The following is a 23,121-nucleotide window of genomic DNA, read 5'->3' as shown; positions in this document are numbered from 1 at the left end:
ACTCAACCACTTTCCAGCAGTATGAGAAGAGCTTTTAGAGCCTCAGCTTCTTCATTATTTAAGTGGAGACAGGATTAATTTGAGATTAAATTAGTTCCTGCAATATAGTTGGCACTTAATAAATATTAGTTCCCAAGCCATGCCCCCATGTTTCTGCTCATGCTGGGACATGTCTCTCAGATGTCCTTCTCTTCTTCTCTATCTCGTGATGTTCTATCTATTCTTCTGATCCACTTCTACCCAGACTCCTTCACAGAGGCTTTCAGAGAACAGAGAGCTTATCATACACCTTACTCAGCTTAGGTGCCTTAATTTTTTATTTTAATGTTTCAGATGTTGTTAATCACCAAGTTATAAACTTCAGGAAGGCTTGGCTCAGTGCTTGGCACTTAAATGCACCCAATAAGTATTAGTGGTTAGGACTCTGTGCTTTCACTGCTGGGACCTGGGTTCGATCCCTGGTCTGGAAACTAAGATCCTGCAAGCCTCATGGTGTGGCCAAAAAAAAAGAATGCATGAGATTTAACTTCAAGGTAATAACACTAGTTAGCAAATTGCACTTTAAAATTAGCCTAATTATTATTCCAGACACATAATTGGTGATAAGTGCAAATTTGTTTAGTAAATGTAGCAATAATTGGTATCTCAGCCTCTAAGACCCTGTATTATACCACTGAAAATTTAATAGTTCAATATGTCATTGGGGGGAAATGGGTGAAGGTGGTCAAAAGGTGCAAACCTCCAGTTATAAGAAAAGTAAGTTCTGGGATGTAATGTACAGCATGGTGATTACAGTTAACAATACTGTATTGTATACTTGAAAGTTGCTAAGAGAGTAGATCATAAAAGTTCTCATCACAAGAATAAAAACTTGTAACTATGCAAGGTAATGGATATTAACTAAACTCATTGTGGTAATCATTTCACCATATAGTAAGTCCCCTACATACAAACCTTCAAGTTGTGAACTTTCAGATGTGAACGTGTGTTCCATCAACGTCAGGCATGAGTGAAATTGCAGCTTGCCCTCCATATCCTATTGCTGATTATCCTTCAGCTCTACCATCTCCCACCTCGTCTCCCTCCTCCAGTCAGTAACTCTTGCCTGTTCACTCGATGCCAGCCCCTGGATGCCAGCTGTTGTGCTGTACCACTGTACTTTTCAAGGTACTGTACTGTGAGATTAAACATGTTTTCTTTATTTTTTGTTTGTTTTTTATGTGTTATTTGTCTGAAAAGTATTATAAACCTATTACAGTACAGTACTATATAGCTGATTGTGTTAGTTGGGTACCTAGGCTAACTTTGTTGGACTTACGAACAAATTGGACTTATGGACGTGCTCTCGGAATGGAACTCGTTCGTATGTACGGGACTTACTTGTATATATGTATATCAAATCATGTTGTACACCTTAAACTACTACAATGTTATATGTCAATGATATCTCAGTAAAACTGGGAAGAAATTAAAATTTTTTCATTAAAAATATATACCATCAGAATTTACCAGTGGAATGTATCATTCCTAATAGTTTAACATACTGTATTTCTCCAATTCTAAGAAGTACTTTGGTCTCACATTGTAACATCTCTGAAACTGGGATGTGTCTTACTATTAAAGAAACAGCCAATAGCCAGGTGGCAGTCCTGATATAGTTGGCATTGCCTTGGTATTTGTGAACATGGTTATAACTACTCGAATTTCATCATTTTACTGAGTTCTGTGCAATTTAATACTACATTTGTCAAAGCCATACGCTAAGAAATGCAGTTGAAGGCAGGAGAAATTGCCAGATGTGTCAGATTAGATGAAAGAAATTCCAAAACAACAAGAGGCTAATATAACCAATTCATGTATCACACAGGTCAATAGTGAAGGCCTGGAACTTGTTTGTCAGAAACTTCCTTCTGGGGCTTCCCTGGTAGCGCAGTGGTTGAGAGTCCGCCTGCCAATGCAGGGGACACAGGTTCGTGCCCCAGTCCGGGAAGATCCCACATGCCACGGAGTGGCTGGGCCCATGAGCCATGGCCACTGAGCCTGCGCATCCGGAGCCCCTGCTCTGCAACGGGAGAGGCCACAACAGTGAGAAGCCCGCGTACCGGAAAAAAAAAAAAAAAAAAAGAAACTTCCTTCTGGCCATTAATAGAGAGGCTACATAAGTTGTAGTGACATATAATTCAGATGAACAAGAAAACTATGCTTTTAGTCAAATAGGATTATGCCAGCATCAAACTTGAAGAAGGAGTGTCTGGCTAGGAAGCAAATCTCAGAGACAAGGCTAGGACATCCTTTTAAGAAATGCTATATTATCAATGATATTGTGTGGAAAAACACACTTATTGATGCTCTGTGTGAAAAGGGATTCAGGAGAATTAGACTCTGTGTACAGAATTTGTAGAAATACTTTAATCAATTTATTTTGCTTATATTTTCCTTTTCTAAATATGCACATTACTGAAAAATTTATACCTAAGTCTAAAAGCACTGTTTCAGTAAGTATTAAAAAGATCCTATGTGACAACACACTGTGTCATAGTTTAATTCGCAGCTCTTTTTCTTTCTCAGTGGTACATACAATCAAAGATGTCCTAGATTTGAATAGATGTGGTAAATTGAATGGAGGCTAAAATGGGCAGTAGATCTGTGAATTTCCAAGCTTCCCTTAGTGAAGGAACAGAGCTTGGTGTTTTGTCGTTGTTCTTGTTTTGGTGGGTATCATGTTGTTGCTTAGGAATGAGGTAGGGAGATCCTGCGATTTCTTCACAATTATCAGTTAGGCTTGTTTTCAGAACCAACATAATTTGAAGAGAAGCTAGCTTCTCACATCACCATTTACAACTTCTTAACGTAAGTCACAAACTGCATTCTGAATTAGGTAACATTTCATTTGTCATTAGGTAAGCACTTTTAAAATTAAATGTATTATATTTTTCCAATATAAAAGTAATATGGGTTAGTATAGAAAATGTCCTATATTAAAAAGTGGGTAGGTATAAGTATGTAAGCAGCCATATTTCTTCCAACCAAAATATTTGGTAAATTTGTTTTTTTAGAAAAATTTCTTATAAATGTTTTGATGCCATTTCTTCTAGTTTACAAAAATATCTCAGATCAAAGTAACATATATTTAATGTACAGTATTTGGAAAGTATAGCAAAGTATAAATAAGCATGAAAAACATCAGGTCTCACCACCACCCAGAGATTGCCTCTTAATATTTTTGGCCATCACATTCAACCTGTCCAGGGCAAACAGGAGCATTCAGTGGGTGCTCGATACATCCTTACTGAATGCGTGAATGCCAAAAAAGAGAACTTGGAGAACAGCCCATATGTCTTGCTAACAGAATTAATTATACAGATCTTATGGTCTAAAAATCATCTGTCTTCTCAACTTTGCCTTATGCTTCTCACATAGCTGGAGCTTGTCCAGGACACAACCAACTTTCTACCACTTGGCAATGGAGCACCCTGGGGCAGTTGGCCATTGTCCTCACATCACTCCTCTCATTCATTCATTCGTTCATTCAACAAATATTTGTTAAGTGCCCTCTATATGCCTGGAATACAGAGGGGGTAATAAAGAAACATGGCCCCTGCCCTCTTGCAGCTTTCAGTCAAAAGAAGATAAAACAGATAAACAAAAATGAATACATGATTAAATATATTTGCGTATTGTGGCAAGTGGAGAAAAGGAAGAGAACAGGTGGCTGGGAAAATAAATAAGCCATAATCTGATTCAAGAGGGAAGGCCTCTCTGATGGAGTGACAGGTCAAAAGGTCAAGGAGGAACAAAAGGGAAGATTCTGAGGCTGTCAAACTTTAAGTGGGTGTGGCTTAAAAACACTGAAGGAACAAGTGTTGCGGGGAAAAGACTGGGCTACAGACGTAAGCACTTCCTGTAGGGCCTCATAAGCTATGTAGAGGATTTTGAGTTTTATTCTGTGTATGCTTAGAAACCAGTAAGCTTTTTTTTTGTAATTTAAATTGCGTTTACTTTTAATAGGTAACATTCGCAACCCAAAGTATACAAGATACAAAGATTATTGAATGAAAACACTCCCTCCCTCCAGTTTCCTAGGCACCCAGTTTCCCCTCCCCCGAGCTGGCTGTAAGTATGCCTCCGGAAATACTCCAGGCACAAACAAGAAAACTTATCAGTCTGTAAGATATTTTAAGCAGGGGAGCAAGGCATCGGATTTGTATTTTAAGACAACCTGAATGCTGAGAGGCGTCTGGCTTTCTGCGTTCAGAGCTTCCCGCTCCAGCTCACGCATTTCACAGACCCTACTCTGCTCGGCATTCCGGGTTTCTACCTGGGAGATCCCCGGGGGGCCCAGGGCTTCGTAAATTACATTCTGGCAGGGCTCCCACGCTCGTTCCCACGCTGTGCTCCAGGCAACGGACCTGCGCGCTCGAAGCTCCCACGCCGCCCCTTTCCCGCATCTCGCGGCCCGGAACCCGGTAGCTCGGCACCTAGCCCAGGTGCGCTAGTGTGTTTTTTAACAAGAGACCCGGCCAGGAGGGCAGCTGCTCCAGGACGGCTGCGACTGAGGCGGGCCCGGGCGTGGCCAAGGCTGAGGGCGGGGTCAAGCTTAGGGGCGGAGCCGACGCCTGGTCGGCTGCAGAGCTCTCCAGAGCTCCTGCTGCCGCGATTCGGTCTGGGATCCGGGCCACCCACGGGGCGGTGGGTGCTCTTTGGCCTTGGGCTCTGCAAAGCCCTTAAGGTAAATCCGCCTGGGAGACGGGCAGCTAGAACGCTAGGGAACCAACGACGGGGGCGGGCGGCTGGCTGGCGGAGGAGGGGAGCGTCCCGCGGCGAGTTTCCCGAGAAAGCTGAACTCGTCCCAAGCTTCTTGTGCATCAGTTTGCACCCGGCGAATTGGTGGCTGTCTCTTTCCGTGCGGGTGGTCTTTGGGCGCGGGAAAGACGCGGAGGTGATTGGATTAATCCGCCTGGGCACAGCCCAGATATCTGTACTAGACTGCTCGGCGCGGTGGGCGCAGTTTTTGCCCCAGAAAGGGCGGGTAATTGACGCGCAGTTGTGCCCCGCGCGGCAGCCGGGTGATCCCCGGGCTCAGAGCGCGCGTGTCAGCAAGGCGTGCCTGGTTGTCCGGCGGCAAAGTTTCATGACTTCTTTCCTCTTTAGGCAAGACTCACTGGGTGCTGTTCCCCCCCCCCCCCCCACCCCGGGGCTGACGCCCGAGGCTCTGCTATGGACGGCAAGACCGAAGTAGATTTTTCCAGCAACAGCTTAACCCCTTTGTGGCGGAGGCGTTCAACCCCTCAGTCCCAGCTGCTGGGCCGGAGCAAGCCGAGGCCCCAGTCCTACCAGAGCCCCAGCGGGTTGCTGATCACGGATTTCCCGGTGGAGGACCGAGGAACGCCCCCCGCGGCGCAGACTCCGGCCCAGGCGCCCACCGCCTCCGACGGCAGGACGATCCAGAGGAGCCCCCTGCTTCTGTGCGCCCATCGGAGGTTGGTGACCAATGGGAGGACCGTCTCCCCGGAGTACAGGGCTGTTTCTCCTCGGCTTCGACGGCCCAAGTCACCCCAGGAACCCAGAGCGGCGTCGGGCGGCTACCCCAAATCCCCAGCGAACGGCACTGCGACTTCGCCCGCGCAGCTGCCGCTGCACCGCCCGCGGACTCCTCATGCGTCTGCCCCCTGCAGCCCCGAGGGGGACAGGGCCGGATTCCCCGCCAGCCCCCTGCTTTCGCCTGCTGCAAGTGCGCTTATCCCTAATACCGCCTCCCCAGGCGCGCGTTCGCTGTCCGGCCAGATGGCTAAGGACCCTGAGCGGGGACCTTCGAGACTATGTCCCGCGCCCCACAAAAGGTCTTTGGAGCAAAAACTCCCCCTCCAAAGGCTTCCCTCACAGGAGAACGAGCTCCTGGAGAATCCTTCAGTGGTTTTGAGCACAAACAGCCCCGCCGCCCTCAAAGTGGGGAAACAGCAGATCATTCCGAAGAGTCTGGCCTCGGAAATTAAGATAAGTAAATCCAACAGTCAGAATGTGGAGCCCCACAAGAGGCTGCTTAAGGTGCGCAGCATGGTGGAGGGCCTTGGAGCGCCCCTGGGCCCCGCAGAGGACGAGGGCGAGGCGGAGAACGACTTGGACAGTCCGGGCTCTCTGCGGAGAGGCTTGAGGTCCACGTCCTATCGCAGGGCGGTGGTCAGTGGCGTTGATTTTGACAGTCCTACCACCTCGAAGAAGAAGAACAGAATGTCCCAGCCTATTCTGAAAGTGGTAATGGAAGATAAGGAGAAGTTTTCCAGCCTGGGAAGGATAAAGGTAAGAATGGGCAAGAGTGTCGCAAGTTAGGCGTTCACTAAGCCACAGGTGAAGGTGACGGGGGTGGGGAGGAAGGGCACAGAGGAAACCAGAGGTTATTGTTATTTTTATTTTTATTATTTTTTTTCGGTACGCGGGCCTCTCACTGTTGTGGCCTCTCCCGTTGCGGAGCACAGGCTTCGGACGCGCAGGCTCAGCAGCCATGGCTCACGGGCCCAGCCGCTCCGCGGCATGTGGGATCTTCCCGGACCGGGGCACGAAGCCGTTTCCCCTGCATCGGCAGGCGGACTCTCAACCACTGCGCCACCAGGGAAGCCCAATTTTTTAATTCTGTGGTTTGTTGATCAGACCCGTGCACATTTGTCTCTTGCCCATTCTGTTGCTGGCAGGCACAGCCCAGTTTAATGCAGCTTCATGGGAGGAACTGAAACTCTTATTGTTTTAATTTTCTAAGTTCGGGCAAAAAGTGGGGGACAAATGAGGAAAAAAACACAGAAAATTAAGTATTGGCTGAGTGAGCCCCGAAAAGTTTTAACACAGGTAGCTGAAAAGGGGATGGTGGGCAGGCGTGGATCTGCACTCTTGATTATGTGGTGGCGCTGCCTGGTGCTTGTTTAGAAATGTCAGTGATTCGTTGCTGATTCATCACAGCTGATACAGGAAAACCGATTTCCCTTGAGCCTATTGATTATTTTAATTACTTACACTAGTGATTTAATTACTGAATTATGTTTTTCAGTGGTGATCACATACTAAATACCATTCAGGTAAAATGTAAATTTTAAAAGTCAGTTGCCAGATCACAAAAGACATAGTTTGTCATCTTTGCTGTTTTTGGTTTCTCTCACCACTGCCCGTGGTTGTATCTTATTCCCATTTTGTGCCCACTTAATCCTTGAGTGCATTTAACAAGCTGGTAGCTGAAAACTTCAGGTTTCAATGAATGGTATGGTGTTGCTCCCAGATAAAGGCCTAGGAGCTGTGCTCAATAAAATATTACTAAATATGACATAAAGAAATAGGGAAAACTAGGGAAGGAGATTTTGGAGTGTGCATGTGCTGTCTTCTCCAGACACAAGACAGATCTCAGCAATCGGGCAGGAATTCATTTTGGCAGCCACATCTTTTCTTGATTAATCAGAGAGTCTATATAAATATCACATGTGTAATACACAAGCAAGCCTGTTTTATTTTAGATCCCATGGCCTTAAAGAAGTTCCATAATATTTTATGTGTTCTTTTTCTTCCCCTCCAACTCTGCAAGTATAGCAAAGTTCAGTTTAACAGTGATGGTGAATCATGAGTAATGAAATAAGCTGGACTACTGGTCATTTGAGGATTCTCAAGCTGTATTGACAGAGCATGGGGGATGTTGTACATTTTATTTCACCTTTTTGGTGAGTTGTAGTAGTGTTACGAGTGAACTACTCCAGGGATCATCTGCTGTATGCCTTTGGAAATCTAATGAATGTAACAACAACAAAAAAAAATACTTTTTCTTAAAATAGCTGTATTTTCTGTTTGGCTCATTCATACATAGTTTGCTTTGCTTTTCCTCTTTTTGCTTTTCTTGTTTCTTAGAAAAAAATGCTGAAAGGACAAGGAACATTTGAGGGGGAAGGTAAGCATTTGATTTTCCAGACTTTTATTGCTGTTTCAATGTGGAATATCAATTATAAGTTGAAATCCAACTGAAGTTACAAAAAACTCAAGATGAGAAAAATGTACAACTTCTTCACAAATTATACAGCACAAAGCTCTGCGCTAAGCTCAATTCACCAGCAGTGAGTAAAGTTAATGGCATTCTTTGAAGGCAGATGACTTTGTCAGACCAATGTTCTGGGATTTTTAATTCTTCTCTACTCTGGCTCCATCCCCACCTCCCTCAAAAAGTGGAGAAAGAGTAAGGGCAAGCTCTAGCCCTTTAGTTAAAAATTAAGTTTGGCATTTAGATCTTAAGTCGTGTTTCCTTTGACTTAATGTTCTTTTCCCCATATTTCTACATTTTAATATCATTTCTGACTTCCTGTTTCCTAATCCAATTTCAATTTGGGGGAAATCTAACTCTCCTGGCTGACAGAAACATACTCCTAAGAATTTCGAACCCATATGATATTTTTGTGAAGGATCTCAAAAATAAAAGCAGCTTTCACCAGGTGTTCAAACCCTAATCAGATTAGCGGACTTCATGTAAATAGATGGATCCAGTGTCAGTGGTCTGGAAGGGCACAAAGGGAGAAGCCCCAGGTGCAGTGCTTGTAGGGCTGGGGGAGTGTGGTGCAGGTGAGGGTAGTTACCTTCTGTCATGCTTTGAAATGCTAAGATTTCCCAACCTTTCAAGAACAATGAAGAAGGGTATGCCCCTCTATAAGTAAATCTAAGGTAAAACCACCCAGAATTATATCACCTTGGCTGACTACAAAGCATTTCCTTTTACAATTCTTATAAACATCAGTTCTCATTGGATCATTTAAACAAGACCAGTTTATAAAAGTGTATTTACTGTACCAATCTTAGAAAACTGTTCTCTATGAGGAAGAAACCCAGATACAGTATTTTAGCTGGCTGGGATAACTTCAGATTTTATAATTGAGGAAACTAGAAGCTCGGAGTGTTTAGTACCTTGTCCACTTTAACACAGCCAGGACTAGGAAGAGATCTGGTTCTTAGTCCCGTTTGCTTCCGCTTATACCCCGTTATGACTGTGCAGTGAACAGAGCATCTACCTAGTATCAGTTCTGAGAGATGCTTTGCATCTTCTGGAATTTGATAGTGGTTTTGGGACCTTTGCCTCAAAGGGTTAAAAATGTCGAGCTTAAAAAAAAAAAAAAAATGTCGAGCTTTTGTGAAGTCCGAGGACAGACCTTCACTATAACTAGTTTTATGTTGTTTCCTTTTACAAGGAGCTGTTTCTGTGCACCCTCTCCTCTCTTCTCAGATATGATGACCTAGAAATTCTTTTTCACATATATGTACATGAGGAATGCAGGAGCCTTACAGTTAATGACTAACAAAAATGTAAGTCAGGAAGCTGTGTGGTAGAGTGGTGAGAACCTGTGGTATTGGAACCAGGGGCCTGAGTTCCTGTCCTGCTGCTTCTACTCATCAGTTGCGTGACAGTGAACAAGCCTCTTAACTTCACTGAGCCTCAGTCTCATCCTGGGTAAAATGAAGTTAATGCTATTGCCCACGTTGTTGTGAGAATGAATGAATGTATATCAACAACGTCTGCATATATTCTGTGCCACACACTAAGTACTTTAAAGGACGCTACAGAGGTGGGTCTGTACCCTCATAATCTGCTTTACATATTTAGAGCAATCAGAGAACAGAAAACTATTGCATAGATTCCAGTATTACTTTAGTAATGGTGCCTATGGAACATGCAGTAGTTGCTGAGAGATGAGGCAGATGTTTGCTGGCTTCAGTAGATGGGAAAAGCATTTCAAACTCAGTATATCCCAAACCAAACTCATAATCTTTCCTCTAAAGGTGAATCTCTTCTGGAGTTCCCATTTCCTACTTCTCCACTGTGGGACTTATAGAGCTAGGAAACATCCTTACCACCATATCCAGTTGACCCCCATATCCAGCCCATCCCCCCAAGTCTCCATTGTCTTTCAGTGACCACTTCAGTAGCATCCTAATTAGTCCCTTAAGTAGTCAATATTTTGCTTTTCCAGTCTAATAAAGTCCTTTCCTTTTAGTGGATTCCCATTGCAATCGGGAGAAAATACAACCCTTACAGTATGAAAGAAACTCAGTCCTTTTGGACTCAGGGTAAAATACAGTTCTTTAACATTGCCTTCAAAACTCTCCTTCTTTGGGCTGTCTGGCTCTTCCCCTTAAACTCACCTTACACCCTTTGTGCGCTAGACACCCACACTCCAGTGAATGACCTTCCTTTGTTCTTTTAAGGTAACATATGACCTCTTGCCTCAGGGCTTTTACATGTGCTTTTTTTCTGTAGCTCTGTAGTTTCTCAGCTTTCAGATCTTAAGATATTCCTCATTAACACCTCAGTGACCCCCAGACTAGATCATATCCTGCTGACAGTCTGTTCTCAGAGCCCCTGTATGTAAATCTTTGGGTTTGTAGGTATGTATTTGTGCAAGATCATTGTGTCCTCAACTCTAAAATGACTTGTCTTCTCACTTGGAGTAAAAAACCAAAGCCCTTTCAATGACATTGAGGCAAGTCTGCCCTCTATTCATCCCAACCCCCAACTCCTATACTTTCTCCCCTCCCTTACCCTATTCCAGCCACACAGGCCTCCTTGCTGATCCTTGTACATATAGATGCACCAAACAGACTCCTGCCCCAGGGCCTTTGTACTTGCTGTTCTCTCTGATGGGATGTTCTTTCCCCAGCTGTACAGGTGGCTTACTTTCTCACTGCTTTTAGATCTTTGCTTAAATGTCACCTCTGTGAGGGCTTCCTAAACCACCCTGTTTAAAATCTATGTATCACCCCTTGTAACATGCTCCTTCTTTCCCTGTTTTATTTTTCTCCATGGTACTTATCAGCATCTGATATATTATAAAAGTTACTTGTTTGTTTATTGTCATTCTCTCCTCACTCTGATGTCAGCTCCACAAAGAATGAGATTTTTATCTTTTTCTGTTGTTCGTTGCTGTAGCCCCAGTGCCTAGCGGTCGCTAGTGTCGAGTAGGCATTTTCGTTTTTTTTTTTAAGTAAGCATTTTCTAACTATCAGTTGAATAAATACATGAATGAATGACTTCGACTATTTTTCTCATTAAATTTTTAGCTCATGAGGGCATGGGAAATGTCTTTCATTTTCTATTTACTCTCAGCCCTTGGCACATTGTGGATGTACAGTAAATATTTGTTAAATAGATAGACAAAAGGGTGTAAATTCAATTTAACCTAAAAAACAGTGATGTAACGGGACATGACCTTCATGGGTAGTGGACAGAGACATGGAAACTCTGCTTCAGTTGGCATTTCATGTATGGGCCCTTCCCCTTCCCCTGCAGATGAATTGGGGGTAGAGCTGTGTGAGTGAGAAAATCACTTTTTGGTAATGACTCTTCAGTGACAAAATCCATTTGTCTTTTGTTTAACTGGAGACCAAACATCGTATACGTATAAATACAGATGTTTGTTTAGAACAAGTAGCATCAAGATGGGGGGGCAATTAGTGACATGTAAGATTTGGTTTTCTTGCAGAAAACGCTGTTCTGTATCAGAACTACAAAGAAAAGGCCCTTGACATTGACTCTGATGAAGAGTCAGAGCCTAAAGAACAGAAATCATACGAAAAAATTGTGATTCACCATAAGCCACTGAGGCCTACGTGGAGCCAACTCTCTGCGGTGAGTGTGTACCTTCTCTTTTTGTATCTGTGGGAGTGAGAAGACCAAGTTGTGGACATTATGCCTAGTTGTGGTTTTAATTTTTTCTACCAGTGATCCTGTAACCCTAAGGAGAAAGACTCTTCTTTTTAGATTGCGAAATATTTCTTGAAACTCTGCAGGCACTAGTGAGAACATGAACTTTGACAGTTCTGATCAGGAAAATTTATCAGGTTTTTATAAAATAAAAGACTGATGTACCATGGACTCTGGAAACTCTTCCTACTCAGTATCTTTTTTTTTTTTTTTTTTTTTTTTGCGGTACACGGGCCTCTTACCGCTGTGGCCTCTCCCGTTGCAGAGCACAGGCTCCGGACGTGCAGGCTCAGCAGCCATGGCTCACGGGCCCAGCCGCTCCGCGGCATGTGGGAACTTCTCGGACCGGGGCACAAAGCCGTGTCCCCTGCATCGGCAGGCGGACTCTCAACCCCTGCGCCACCAGGGAAGCCCCCTTACTCAGTATCTTTTCCTGTTTTCTTTATAGAGTGTGTATGTAGTGGTAGCTTAATATATCCTGAGCTTTATCGTAATTATGGCTATGTATACATATGTATATGTATGATATATGTATATATGTATATGTACCTACGCACAACAGGGAACTTATTACACTTCTTCCTTGGAAATTTCATTTGATAGGGACACATTTATATTTTCTTGAAAATGGTTAATGAATGGCATTCTGTTCTATCTCCCCGTGTGCATCTTTTGTTTGCGAGTATCTGACACTTACTTTTGTGTTGATGAGTAATTTCTCCTCTCTGCATCAAACATCTTTTGTTTTTAGCTGTAATTTCTTTTCCTCCTGGCTTAACAATGTCACAGTGTGATGCTTAGTTTACTTAATGTGACTTTGGGTACAGCATTTGTGGGCATCTGATGCATTACCAAGTAGGAAGGAATTCCCGTGGCTGGCTTGGGTGGTGGGAGCGTTGCATGAAAAACAGGCCAGTGCACCTCTGTGAGTCCTTTGGCAATATGGGAGCAGAAGTGATTCCCTCTTAAGCCGAAATGAGCATTGTTCAGAGTCAGGAATCTTACGGATTTAGGGAACCCGTCAGCATAAGTGAAGAAGTTGTATATGTTGGCGCTCATAAATTTGACCATGGAAATGGGTGCATGTTGATAATGGGGATGACTTCTGGCTCAGGCTCTTCCTCCCCTCTTCTGCCCTGTATTGGAATTCAGAATTCTAGAAACCAAGCCCTTTCTTCCTGTCTCTCTCACACCCCCTAATTTTGTTCTAAGGAGAAGCTATGTATTTCCACTCCCCTCACGGTGTGACACAGATTAAAATGCCTACGGGGCAGAGCAGGTGGTGTTATAAGTGATGCTGGTGCTGGTGAGTGTAGGTGAGGGGAAGTGGCGGGGACTGTGGTCCATAGGCCTTGTATGAATTGAGCAGCGGACACTTAGTTCAAACCAGCCCCGTGTTACAGTATTTTCTGATATTTAAAAAAGAGAATACAGAAAGCCAGATTTTTACGAGTATTATCCTAATTCAAGTTTTAAAAAATGTTGTATGAGGGCTTCCCTGGTGGCGCAGTGGTTGAGAGTCCGCCTGACAATGCAGGGGACATGGGTTCGTGCCCTGGTCCGGGAAGATTCCACATGCAGCAGAGCGGCTGGGCCCGTGAGCCATGGCCGCTGAGCCTGTGTGTCCAGAGCCTGTGCTCCGCAACGGGAGAGGCCACTACAGTGAGAGGCCTGCGTACCGCAAAAAAAAAAAAGTGTTGTATGAGCCCAACAATATCTATGGGCCAGACTTGGCTCCTGTGCTAACAGTTTGCAACTTCCGTGATGCTTCTGTGAATTTTGCAGTGGTGAGGTGGTACATCTGTCCACAGAACCGGCATGTTGGTAGCCTTATTCCGTAATCTGATGACCTTGTGGTATTATATACCAATGCAGATACTTGGAAAAACTGGTGACAAGGCCCACACAGGCCAAGATGGCTCTAAGTGGCTGTCATTCCATTGTTGGTATGGACCATTTGGTAGAAGATCCTCAAGAAGAAAACTGTGGATTTTTTGAGTTCTTTCTCTGGGACAGCAGCTGCGTTTGTTAGCACAGGCCTAAATCCTTCTGTTGTTCTCTGAATGCTAAACAAAAATGTGTACTTCTGTGTCACTTACACTCTGCTCCAGCTTAGCTTTAGTACCAAAAACCAGGCTGCCATATTTATGCCTCCTGGAGTTTGGCTTTCATTTAGATTAACAAATGCACACTGAAATAATACTACATATCCTTCAGTACAACTTCAAATATGGGCATGTGTTTTATCTGGCAAAGGATCAATGTGCTGATGCGCCTTTTGTTAACAAGATTGATATCAGAAGACTATCTGGTAATAAAATGTAAAGCTATAAAATGGGTTCTGACTGCAGCCTGTGTTATCTTGGATTTGAGCGTTCCCAGGAGGCTTGTGTGTATTTATTGTGTTGATGGCAGTTACACTTAATCAAAGCAGCATGATTGGACTTTGCCACTTTGCATCACTTGGGCACCAGCCTGCATTTTCTTTGTGCCTTTTGTGTCTCTGTTTCACTTTTTTTTTTTTTTTTGCGGTACGCGGGCCTCTCACTGTTGTGGCCTCTCCCGTTGCGGAGCACAGGCTCGGGACGCGCAGGCTCAGCGGCCATGGCTCACGGGCCCAGCCGCTCCGCGGCATGTGGGATCTTCCCGGACCGGGGCACGAACCCGTGTCCCCTACATCGGCAGGCGGACTCTCAACCACTGTGCCACCAGGGAAGCCCTCTGTTTCACTTTTAAAACATCTTAATTTTTTTTTATTATAAAGTACTTCAAGCATGTAGAAAAATTAAAACTTAAATCTGTGTAATAGATTTCCAGGTACCTGCCATCCAGGTACCAGCTTGAACAGATGTTAATATTTTAACATATTTATTTCAGGCTTTTATTTTTTGAGACAGATTCAGTTAACCGTCCTCCTCTCCAGTCCTTTTCTCTTTCCTTCCTCCCCAGGGGTCATCACTGTCCTGAAGTTCTCTTCTGTCCTTCCCACGTGGGTTTTCTACCCACTAAAATGTTGCAAGCAGCTCTGGCTTTTAGGGAAAACAACAGAAAGCAGCGATTACTTTTCTAGAAGCCTAGCAATTAGTAAATATCCAGGTTGCAGTTAGGACCCTAAAGAGAAGAGGCTTCATGAATTATGAAAAATGTCAGGATGTTTTCTGTAAGGGGTAGACACCTCCGTTTCTCTGTCTGACCTTGTGCCCTGATATCTCCTTGTAAAGGGGCTACAGTGTTTAGGGCAGGTTTTGGAACACTTCGACTTTCCATCATCTTTCCATGCTTAATTTTTTTTTTTTAAATAAATAAATAAATTTATGTATTTATTTATTTTTAGCTGTGTTGGGTCTTCGTTTCTGTGTGAGGGCTTTCTCCAGTTGCGGCGAGCGGGGGCCGCTCTTCATCGCGGTGCGGGGGCCTCTCACCGTCGCGGCCTCTCCCGTTGCGGAGCGCAGGCTCCGTAGTTGTGGCTCACGGGCTTAGTTGCTCCACGGCATGTGGGATCTTCCCAGACCAGGGCTCGAAACCGTGTACCCTGCATTGGCAGGTGGATTCCCAACCACTGCGCCACCAGGGAAGCCCCCATGCTTAGCTTTTAATAATACCAAATAAGTAGGGTAGTCCCCATCCTGTCTTTAACACAAAACTCTTCCTCGAGTAAGGCCTTGATCCCAGAAAGGCAAGAGGACAAAGGGTTTTCTGGCAAAGGGGTTAGGTCTCAATTTGGTATGTATCTTGACTTTCTACTTGGGAAGGGTACGTGTGAGCACACCTGTGCATTAGCTGCTGTTGATTGTTTTATTTTGTAAAAATCTCTTATCTTTTTTTTTTTTTTTTTTCTGTATGCGGGCCTCTCACTGTTGTGGCCTCTCACTGTTGTGGCCTCTCCCGTTGCGGAGGCTCCGGACGCGCAGGCTCAGCAGCCATGGCTCATGGGCGCAGCCGCTCCGCGGCATGTGGGATCTTCCCAGACCGGGGCACGAACCTGTGTCCCCTGCATCGGCAGGCGGACTCTCAACCACTGTGCCACCAGGGAAGCCCAAAAATCTCTTATCTTTGTTGCCAACACATGACTGCCTCCTGAGGTGATGAAACTTTTATCAGTTGACTGTAAGAAGCATCCAGTATGCAGGAGACTCTTTAGAAGAGCCGCAGTTTGCAGTCATTTCTGGTTGTTGTGTAAGGTCCTGAAGCCTTCAGTCTGTATGTAATTTGTCTTTGTGTGTTTGTTTATGATGTGTCTCCTTTGGTTTCATTGGACAACCACGAAAGGTGGTTCTCCGTGTATGGTGTTGGGACAGGTTTAACTGTTGCATTGTGGTCACCTAGGAATGAGGGAGAGTTAGAAATGAGTAAGAGAGGCGTTTAGTTGGGCCTTCATAGAATAGAGAAAGTCTAGGCTTCCCTAGTTGGATTATAGTGACTTAGTGGTGAACGTGGGTAGCAGTGTGGCTTTGCTGACAGGGTCTCCATGTAGAAGTGGGGTGTTCTCCATTGTCAGGAACACAACCTGAGCTCCATGCTGTCATGAGATGGTGCCAGGCTTGCTCTTCCTTCACTTGCTTGTCAGAGGATATTGATCTACTCTTCATCAGAAATATAGGATTTCTTCATTCCAGGGAACATAACTTTATGCTGGCCTTCAGGCCTTGGGGAACACTAATATATGAGAAATAAATGATCGTGGTTACCAGGTTTTAGTTGGTCATAAGTGGAAGAAATTTGAGGTTTCAATTTGAAAAGTCATTTTTGTCCTCCAGAGATCTGTGCCCAGAGATAAAGGAACCGGCCATACACAGGTGAATGGCCCAGCGACTCACCTAAAATGACATCGTGAGGACTGAGACAGCAGTTCTTGGATCTCTGGGCAAAGCTTGTGGGTTTGAAGAAAAATATTGATTGTATTATTAGTGTGGGATAGAACACTGAGTACCTGCTACAGTTAGTGCTAGGTGGGTAGCAGCTGAGTCCTCCATGCAAAGTGAGCTTCAGGTTTCTAATCAGTTTCATCCTTTAATGGGCTCCCAGAAGGATTTACAATATTACTGAAGATAAAAAATCAATCTTGAAGTCTTTTTGCTTTTTGTCATAACTTGACCCCTCCCCCCATCACATACTATGCGTTGGACTAAAAAATGATAGTTGCGAAACCCGTGTTTGTTTTGTTAAGTTCCGTGACAGCCCCAAAGCCACACTTGCCAGCCATGCCCTGACCCCATTTGTTTGCCATGGGGTGTGTTTGTGTAATTTCCACCGCCTTGACACCCCAGGTACCTTTACAAGGGTGCTCAGGCTCCAGAGTCAAAAACAAGCACACAGGCCAACTTTCTACTTGGATTCAATACCGAATGCAGTCATCTGACATACACCTGCTACAGTCATCCTCTTACTGGACTCTTCCTTTATACTTGCTGACACGTGGCTTTATCAGTAATCTGAAATCATTTTGAATGTTTCTTCAGTTTGCTCAAAAATTTTAAACTCTATTCTGGAACTGGTTTTTTATGTTTTCTTTAAAGTACGTCTTCAGCTGTCCTTAGTGTGGCTAACTAGGTTCATAGCTAGAATTAGGACTTTGGTCTCTTGAGTTCTGGAATCAGCTCCTAAGACACACATAGTTTGCTCTGGTTGACCTGGAACTGCTAAATGAGAAAGGGCGATTTGAAAAATGGCCATTTGATTACCAGTGTAATTTCATTCAGTGGAAAATATAACACGCTTTGGAGGCTTTAGCAGTTCCATTTGGTGGGACTTATTCTTTTAGAATCTACACCATGTTTATTGTGAAAGACACTGTTTTCTACTGAAAATCAGAGCTCAGCAGATGTAATAAATCTGAATATCCTCCTGTTTGCAGAAATGCTTAATGCATTTAGAGGTCATCAACAATTTCATCCTTTTCCCTTACATTTTCACACTTGTCTGAATTAATTTTCAGTTGTTCAGTGAGTTGCTGCTTAAAATAATCTCTTCAGTCATAGAATTTTCCATTTACATTTTTGCAACATAGCAGTCTCATAAAATTATTTTTTTACCTTAAATGGTGATTAATACCTTTTATCATATCTATCTTTCATGTTTAAAAAAATAGAAAAAACATTCCCATTTTTCACATCTGGCTTACTTTTGGTACTTACAATGTAGACAGTTAGTCAGGGCTTTAGACGTGTACTCGCGCACGCTGTTACGTTGGAGAGTAGGTCTCCTGGAGTGTTTGTATCTTTATAAACAGAACTGGAGGTCCATGTGCCTGGACCTGGGAACCCCAGCAGAGATCCTGGTCCAGCTAAGAGGGCTGGAGCTGGGATCTGCTTAGCCTGGGGCAGGGAGCGGGCTCTGTTACACTCTTGTCATTTCAGTACAATTAGATTGTGGTGTGCCCTCAACATTTTAAAAAAATTGATTTTGACTATATAAGCAATGCATAGTGCATGTTCCATGAAAAAAATTAAACATTTCAGATGAGACCAAAGTCTCTTTTGATCATATCTGCAATCCCAGTCTCTTTCGCCTTCTGTCTAGCCAATGCTGTTCTCAATTTGGTAACGCTCTTCTTGAAATCCACGTATATACATGTAAGGAAAAAATAAAGATTATGTGCCTTTATATAAATGATATACTGTGCAGCTATTACAACTTGTTTTTTTCCTGAACAGTGTGTCTTATAAATCATTTCACGTCTCTACACGATGATCTTCAGTGTTCTTTGTAGTCTCTGGGTTAGGCTATAGGATGGATATGCATTTCGCCATCTTTCTTTTCTGGGGAGCTATACCTGCTTTGAGAATCTGATAGAAGTTGTGAGCCATAGACCTTCTCTTTAGAAAAATGCACACACAAGTAGATGTGTGAAACTAGTTTATACTTTTTGTTTTTTTCAGTTTCAGTTTGGGAGTATTATTTTCTTTTGACTTTATCTCCAAATACTGGGGATACCTCACTGTAGCTTCCTGTGTATTGAGTACATTTCCATGTTGTTCATGTCACCTTTAGAAGTTTTTCTTTTTCTGAATTATAGCGATGGTGGAACTGTAACCCCTTCTGAAAAATATATAGAGATTGAGAAAAAAACTACTCTGGTTGGAGCTTAGTAAGCAAAGGGCAATTGAGTGGTAGATGTGCCAATATTTATGTTGTTGATTCTATGGAGAGAACAATGGGTTATGAAAATGTGTGTGTGTGTGCCTTAGGCCCTGAGGGCAGGTACGGAGCAGAAGAGACAAGTGCTCCAAGAAAGTGGGAGGACATGAACACAGGGGTGTTTCATATTGGTTGGTGTAAGTACAAAAGGAGGTGTTTCAACTGGAACCTAGACCTGGGTCCCAGACAAAGAGGGTCTTATTTCATTGAGCAGAAAACTGATGAGAGAGATTGATGAATGATTCCTTCATTCACGTAGTCTTTATGGAGGCCCCTGTTCTAGGCAGTGGAGATAGAGCACAAACAGACTCCACTTTGCTTTCATGTCCTTACTGACACCCTGAATGGCAAGACAGACACTAAATTATCCCACATGTACATGTAGAATTGCTGTGTTAATGCTGTGAAGGACGTACTTGTGCTGCTCTGAGATCCTGTGGGAAGGGCACCTGTCTGGGCAAGATGCTGTCAGTCAAGGGAAGGTGGCAAAGGAGATGACAAGAGCTGCCATCTGATCAGCTACCAGATAAGTGTCAGGTCAGAGATGTTGTTAGAGGGGCGGGTGCAGGCTGGAGGAGTCCCAAGCAGAGAAAACATCACGTACGCTATGTGGACCCTTCGGGGTGATGGAGGGTCAGATGATTTGAGAAAAAGTCAGTGCACCTGCAGCTTCTTGATCTCTTTTCTTCCAGCCTCTACCTGTTGGGGGGTCCAGAGGCTCCATCCTTGGGGTTCCTCTTTTATCTGCACTCCCTGGGTGATCTCATGCAGTCTTGTGGCTTTAAATACATCATCTACTCTGATGACTTTCAAGTTTCTGTCTCTAGACTGGACCTTTCCTTGAACATCAGACAAGGATATCCAGCTTTGTTTCTGGTATCTAACCAGCATCTCAAAGTTAACCTTTCCAAAAGTTGACTTCTGATCACTCCCTTCTCTCCCACCCAAATCAGCTTCTCTCATAATCTCTTCGTTTTCTCAGCAAATAATGACTCCATTTTCTACTTGTGAAGGTCAGAGCCCTTAGAGCCTTTGCTCACTCTTCTCTTTCTCCCATAACTTACTTCCGACTTGATGCAAAGTCTTTTGCCTGTAACTTCAGAATAGAGCTACTTCTCTGCTGCCACCCTGTCACTGTGGAGGTGGATTGTCCCCATTGCTTCCCAGCTCAACTCCCTGCATCTACGTGGGTACGTTTTGGTCTCTTCTCCATATAGCAGCTATATAGTTATATTGTTGAATTGTGATCCTGTTAAAATGTACTGAGATATTGTCCCTTTGTTCTGAACCTTCAAGTTATTTCTTACCTCTACTCAAAATAAAGGCCAAGCCTTACAGGGGCCAGGGTGGCTGTGTATTCTGGCCCCTGGTTACTCTCTGGACTCATCCCATGCTTGCTGCTCAGTTACACTGGTGTTCCTCCAATACAAGGTGCACTCTGCCTCAGGGCCTTTGCACTTGCTGTCTTCTCAGCTTCCAATAAATAGCTCTTCTCCCAGTGTCTTCCTGACACGTACCCCTCTAACATACTATGTGATTTACTTTTCTTGTTAATGGTCCATCTACTCCCACTGGAATAAAATCTGCATGAAAGCAGAGATTTTTGTCTGTTATGTTTCCTATCCTATTCCTAGTGCATCATTGCCTGACTTACAGTAGGCTTGCAGTAAATATGTGGTGAATTTATGAGTGAATGTATAAATGAATGAGTAAAGGCAAAAACCTAATCCCATAAGTGAAAATAACAGCCAAAAAACTCAGCGGGGAAAACAGCGAGGAAGTTTCCTATTTAGGGCTATTTGGAGGCTGTTTTTAATTTTTACTTTAAAGGACAAATTCTTGACACTTTGGCTACCTCCTGGATTTAATAAATGTCTTTGATACACTAGGAAACTTGGTATCTTCATAGTTTAGAACTACCTATGGTAGGTATTTGCATACTACGAAGTCAAATTAAATTACAGCCTCCCTCATCCTCCACTTGGTATTTCTTTTGGGGAGGTAGACGGATGCATTCAAGAACAATAAGAGTCTGTAGGAATATAGTGTAATTAGGTAAAAGGAAAGAAGGCTCGGTTACTTTGAGGAGTTCTGAATAACTGTGGGGAAAGGCTCTATAATACTGAGCTTGCACTTGGGAAAATCATCCATTAGATTCTTGTATCTTCCCTCTTGACCTTAAGATGTCCCCTTGTGGTGTCTCTTGTTTTGGTCCAGTGATGGGGCTATTCATCAGAGCCATATCCACAGAGTGATTTGTCTCCATGATGATTGATTAGAGAAACTGTCACCATCAAAATTACCATTGAATCTTTAAATGTGGAACTAGTGCTTAAAAACTTTTTTCTCAATTTTGGTTGATTTATCCAGAGTACTTATAGCCTGTTGATGTTCTACATGATTAATCCGTACTCTTATGTCTTACAATTATTATGGCATTTATTATCTGTATATCTGTTATCTGGGGGGATAAGGACCATAGCCAATGGACAGCTTCTGCAGAAGGAAGTATTTTTGCCAGTAAAAGGAAACTGCAGATTATTTTCCCCTTTAGTGTAGGAGATAAACTCTGCTACCCATCCAACTGCAATAACATAAAAATGGAGTAGTTCATATTTGGGGCGGCAGGAAACCCTGCTTCTGGCGGTTATGTGCAAAGGAGTATGGCTGTTGTCTGCTCAACTCATATTCAGCTGGGGTTAAATTCTCAGTGTGAGCAGGCAGTGCAGATAACTGTAGCTATGGGACCTGTCATTGGATCATCATAATATTAATTTATTTACATGCAGTTAAATTATGAACACAGTGTTTGCCGAGGAGACTGTGCACCAGGGATTATACTAGGTCATTTCACTCAGCTTATGTCGAGCTTGTGACAATACCATGAGAGCGGGTACTATTTCTCTACTATATATTAAGGCAGCTGAGACTCCGAAGTGACAAATAGGGTTACTCTCCTACTGTTTTCTTTAGGGTCTTGAGGTTACCTGGAACAGAGCCTCTAAAGTTTCGCTAAATACCGGATGTGTAGCCAGGGCTCTGGAAGAGCAGGAACCACATTTCTATCTGGTACTTGGCCAGGAATGTGACTGCGTCTCAGAAGTGGCCTGTTGGCTATTTCTTCTCATGAATTGGCTCATTTGCCCTTTCTGCCAGGTCTGTCTTCTGTCCTGAGAGCTCCTGCATACTCAGAGTTTCTGAGTTCTTGTAAATTAGACTTGAGGTTACCTAGCATGGTCCAGCCCCGCCTCATGTTATCCTTTCAGCTTCCATGTATAGCTACCCAGGTCAATTTCTTTCTTTTTTAAACATCTTTATTGGAGTATAATTGCTTTTCAGTGGTGTGTTAGTTTCTGCTTTATAACAGTGAATCAGCTATACATATACATATATCCCCATATCTCCTCCCTCTTGCGTCTCCCTCCCACCCTCCCTATCCCACCCCTCTAGGTGGTCACAAAGCACCGAGCTGATCTCCCTGTGCTATGCAGCTGCTTCCCACTAGCTAGCTATTTTACATTTGGTAGTGTATATATGTCCATGCCACTCTCTCACTTCGTCCCAGCTTACCCTTGCCCCCCCCCGCGTCCTCAAGTCCATTCTCTACGTCTGCATCTTTATTCCTGTCCTGCCCCTAGGTTCATCACAATCTTTTTTTTGATTTCATATATATGTGTTAGCATACAGTATTTGTTTTTCTCTTTCTGACTTACTCCACTCTGTATGACAGACTCTGGGTCCATCCACGTCACTACCAATAACTTAATTTCATTTCTTTTTATTGCTGAGTAATATTCCACTGTATATATGTGCCACATCTTCTTTATCCGTTCATCTGTCAGTGGACACTTAGATTGCTTCCATGTCCTGGCTATTGTAAATAGAGCTGCAGTGAACATTGTGGTACATGACTCTTTTTTGAATTATGGTTTTCTCAGGGTATATGCCCAGTAGTGGGATTGCTGGGTCATATGGTAGTTCTATTTGTAGTTTTTTAAGGAACCTCCATACTGTTCTCCATAGTGGCTGTACCAATTTACATTCCCACCAAAGTGCAAGAGGGATCCCTTTTCTCCACACCCTCTCCAGCATTTATTGTTTGTAGATTTTTTGATGATGGCCATTCTGACCGGTGTGAGGTGATACCTCATTGTAGTTTTGATTTGCATTTCTCTCATGATTAGTGATGTTGAACATCGTTTCATGTGTTTGTTGGTGATCTGTATGTCTTCTTTGGAGAAATGTCTATTTAGGTCTTCTGTGCATTTTTGGAT

The 23,121-nt window shown here is 43.5% G+C and overlaps 1 protein-coding gene across 1 annotated transcript in view; it reads left to right on the top strand.

Annotated features, from left to right (window-relative positions):
* The first annotated feature begins 4,606 nt into the window (after nt 1–4,606).
* The window catches only part of ARHGEF26 (Rho guanine nucleotide exchange factor 26), a 153,022-nt gene continuing 134,507 nt past the window's right edge, over nt 4,607–23,121 (top strand). The window contains exons 1-4 of the mRNA XM_029214364.1: nt 4,607–4,729; nt 5,152–6,297; nt 7,879–7,918; nt 11,490–11,635. Coding sequence (XP_029070197.1) covers nt 5,218–6,297; nt 7,879–7,918; nt 11,490–11,635 — 1,266 coding nt within the window. The 5' untranslated portion in view covers nt 4,607–4,729; nt 5,152–5,217. The remainder of the gene's footprint in view (nt 4,730–5,151; nt 6,298–7,878; nt 7,919–11,489; nt 11,636–23,121) is intronic.

The sequence above is a fragment of the Monodon monoceros genome, unplaced genomic scaffold, assembly GCF_005190385.1.
Source record: "Monodon monoceros isolate NGI ecotype Baffin Bay Population unplaced genomic scaffold, NGI_Narwhal_1 Super_Scaffold_11, whole genome shotgun sequence".
Taxonomy (NCBI): Eukaryota; Metazoa; Chordata; class Mammalia; order Artiodactyla; family Monodontidae; genus Monodon; species Monodon monoceros.
The sequence above is the reverse complement of the archived record's forward strand: the minus strand, read 5'-3'. Positions and strand labels throughout refer to the sequence as shown.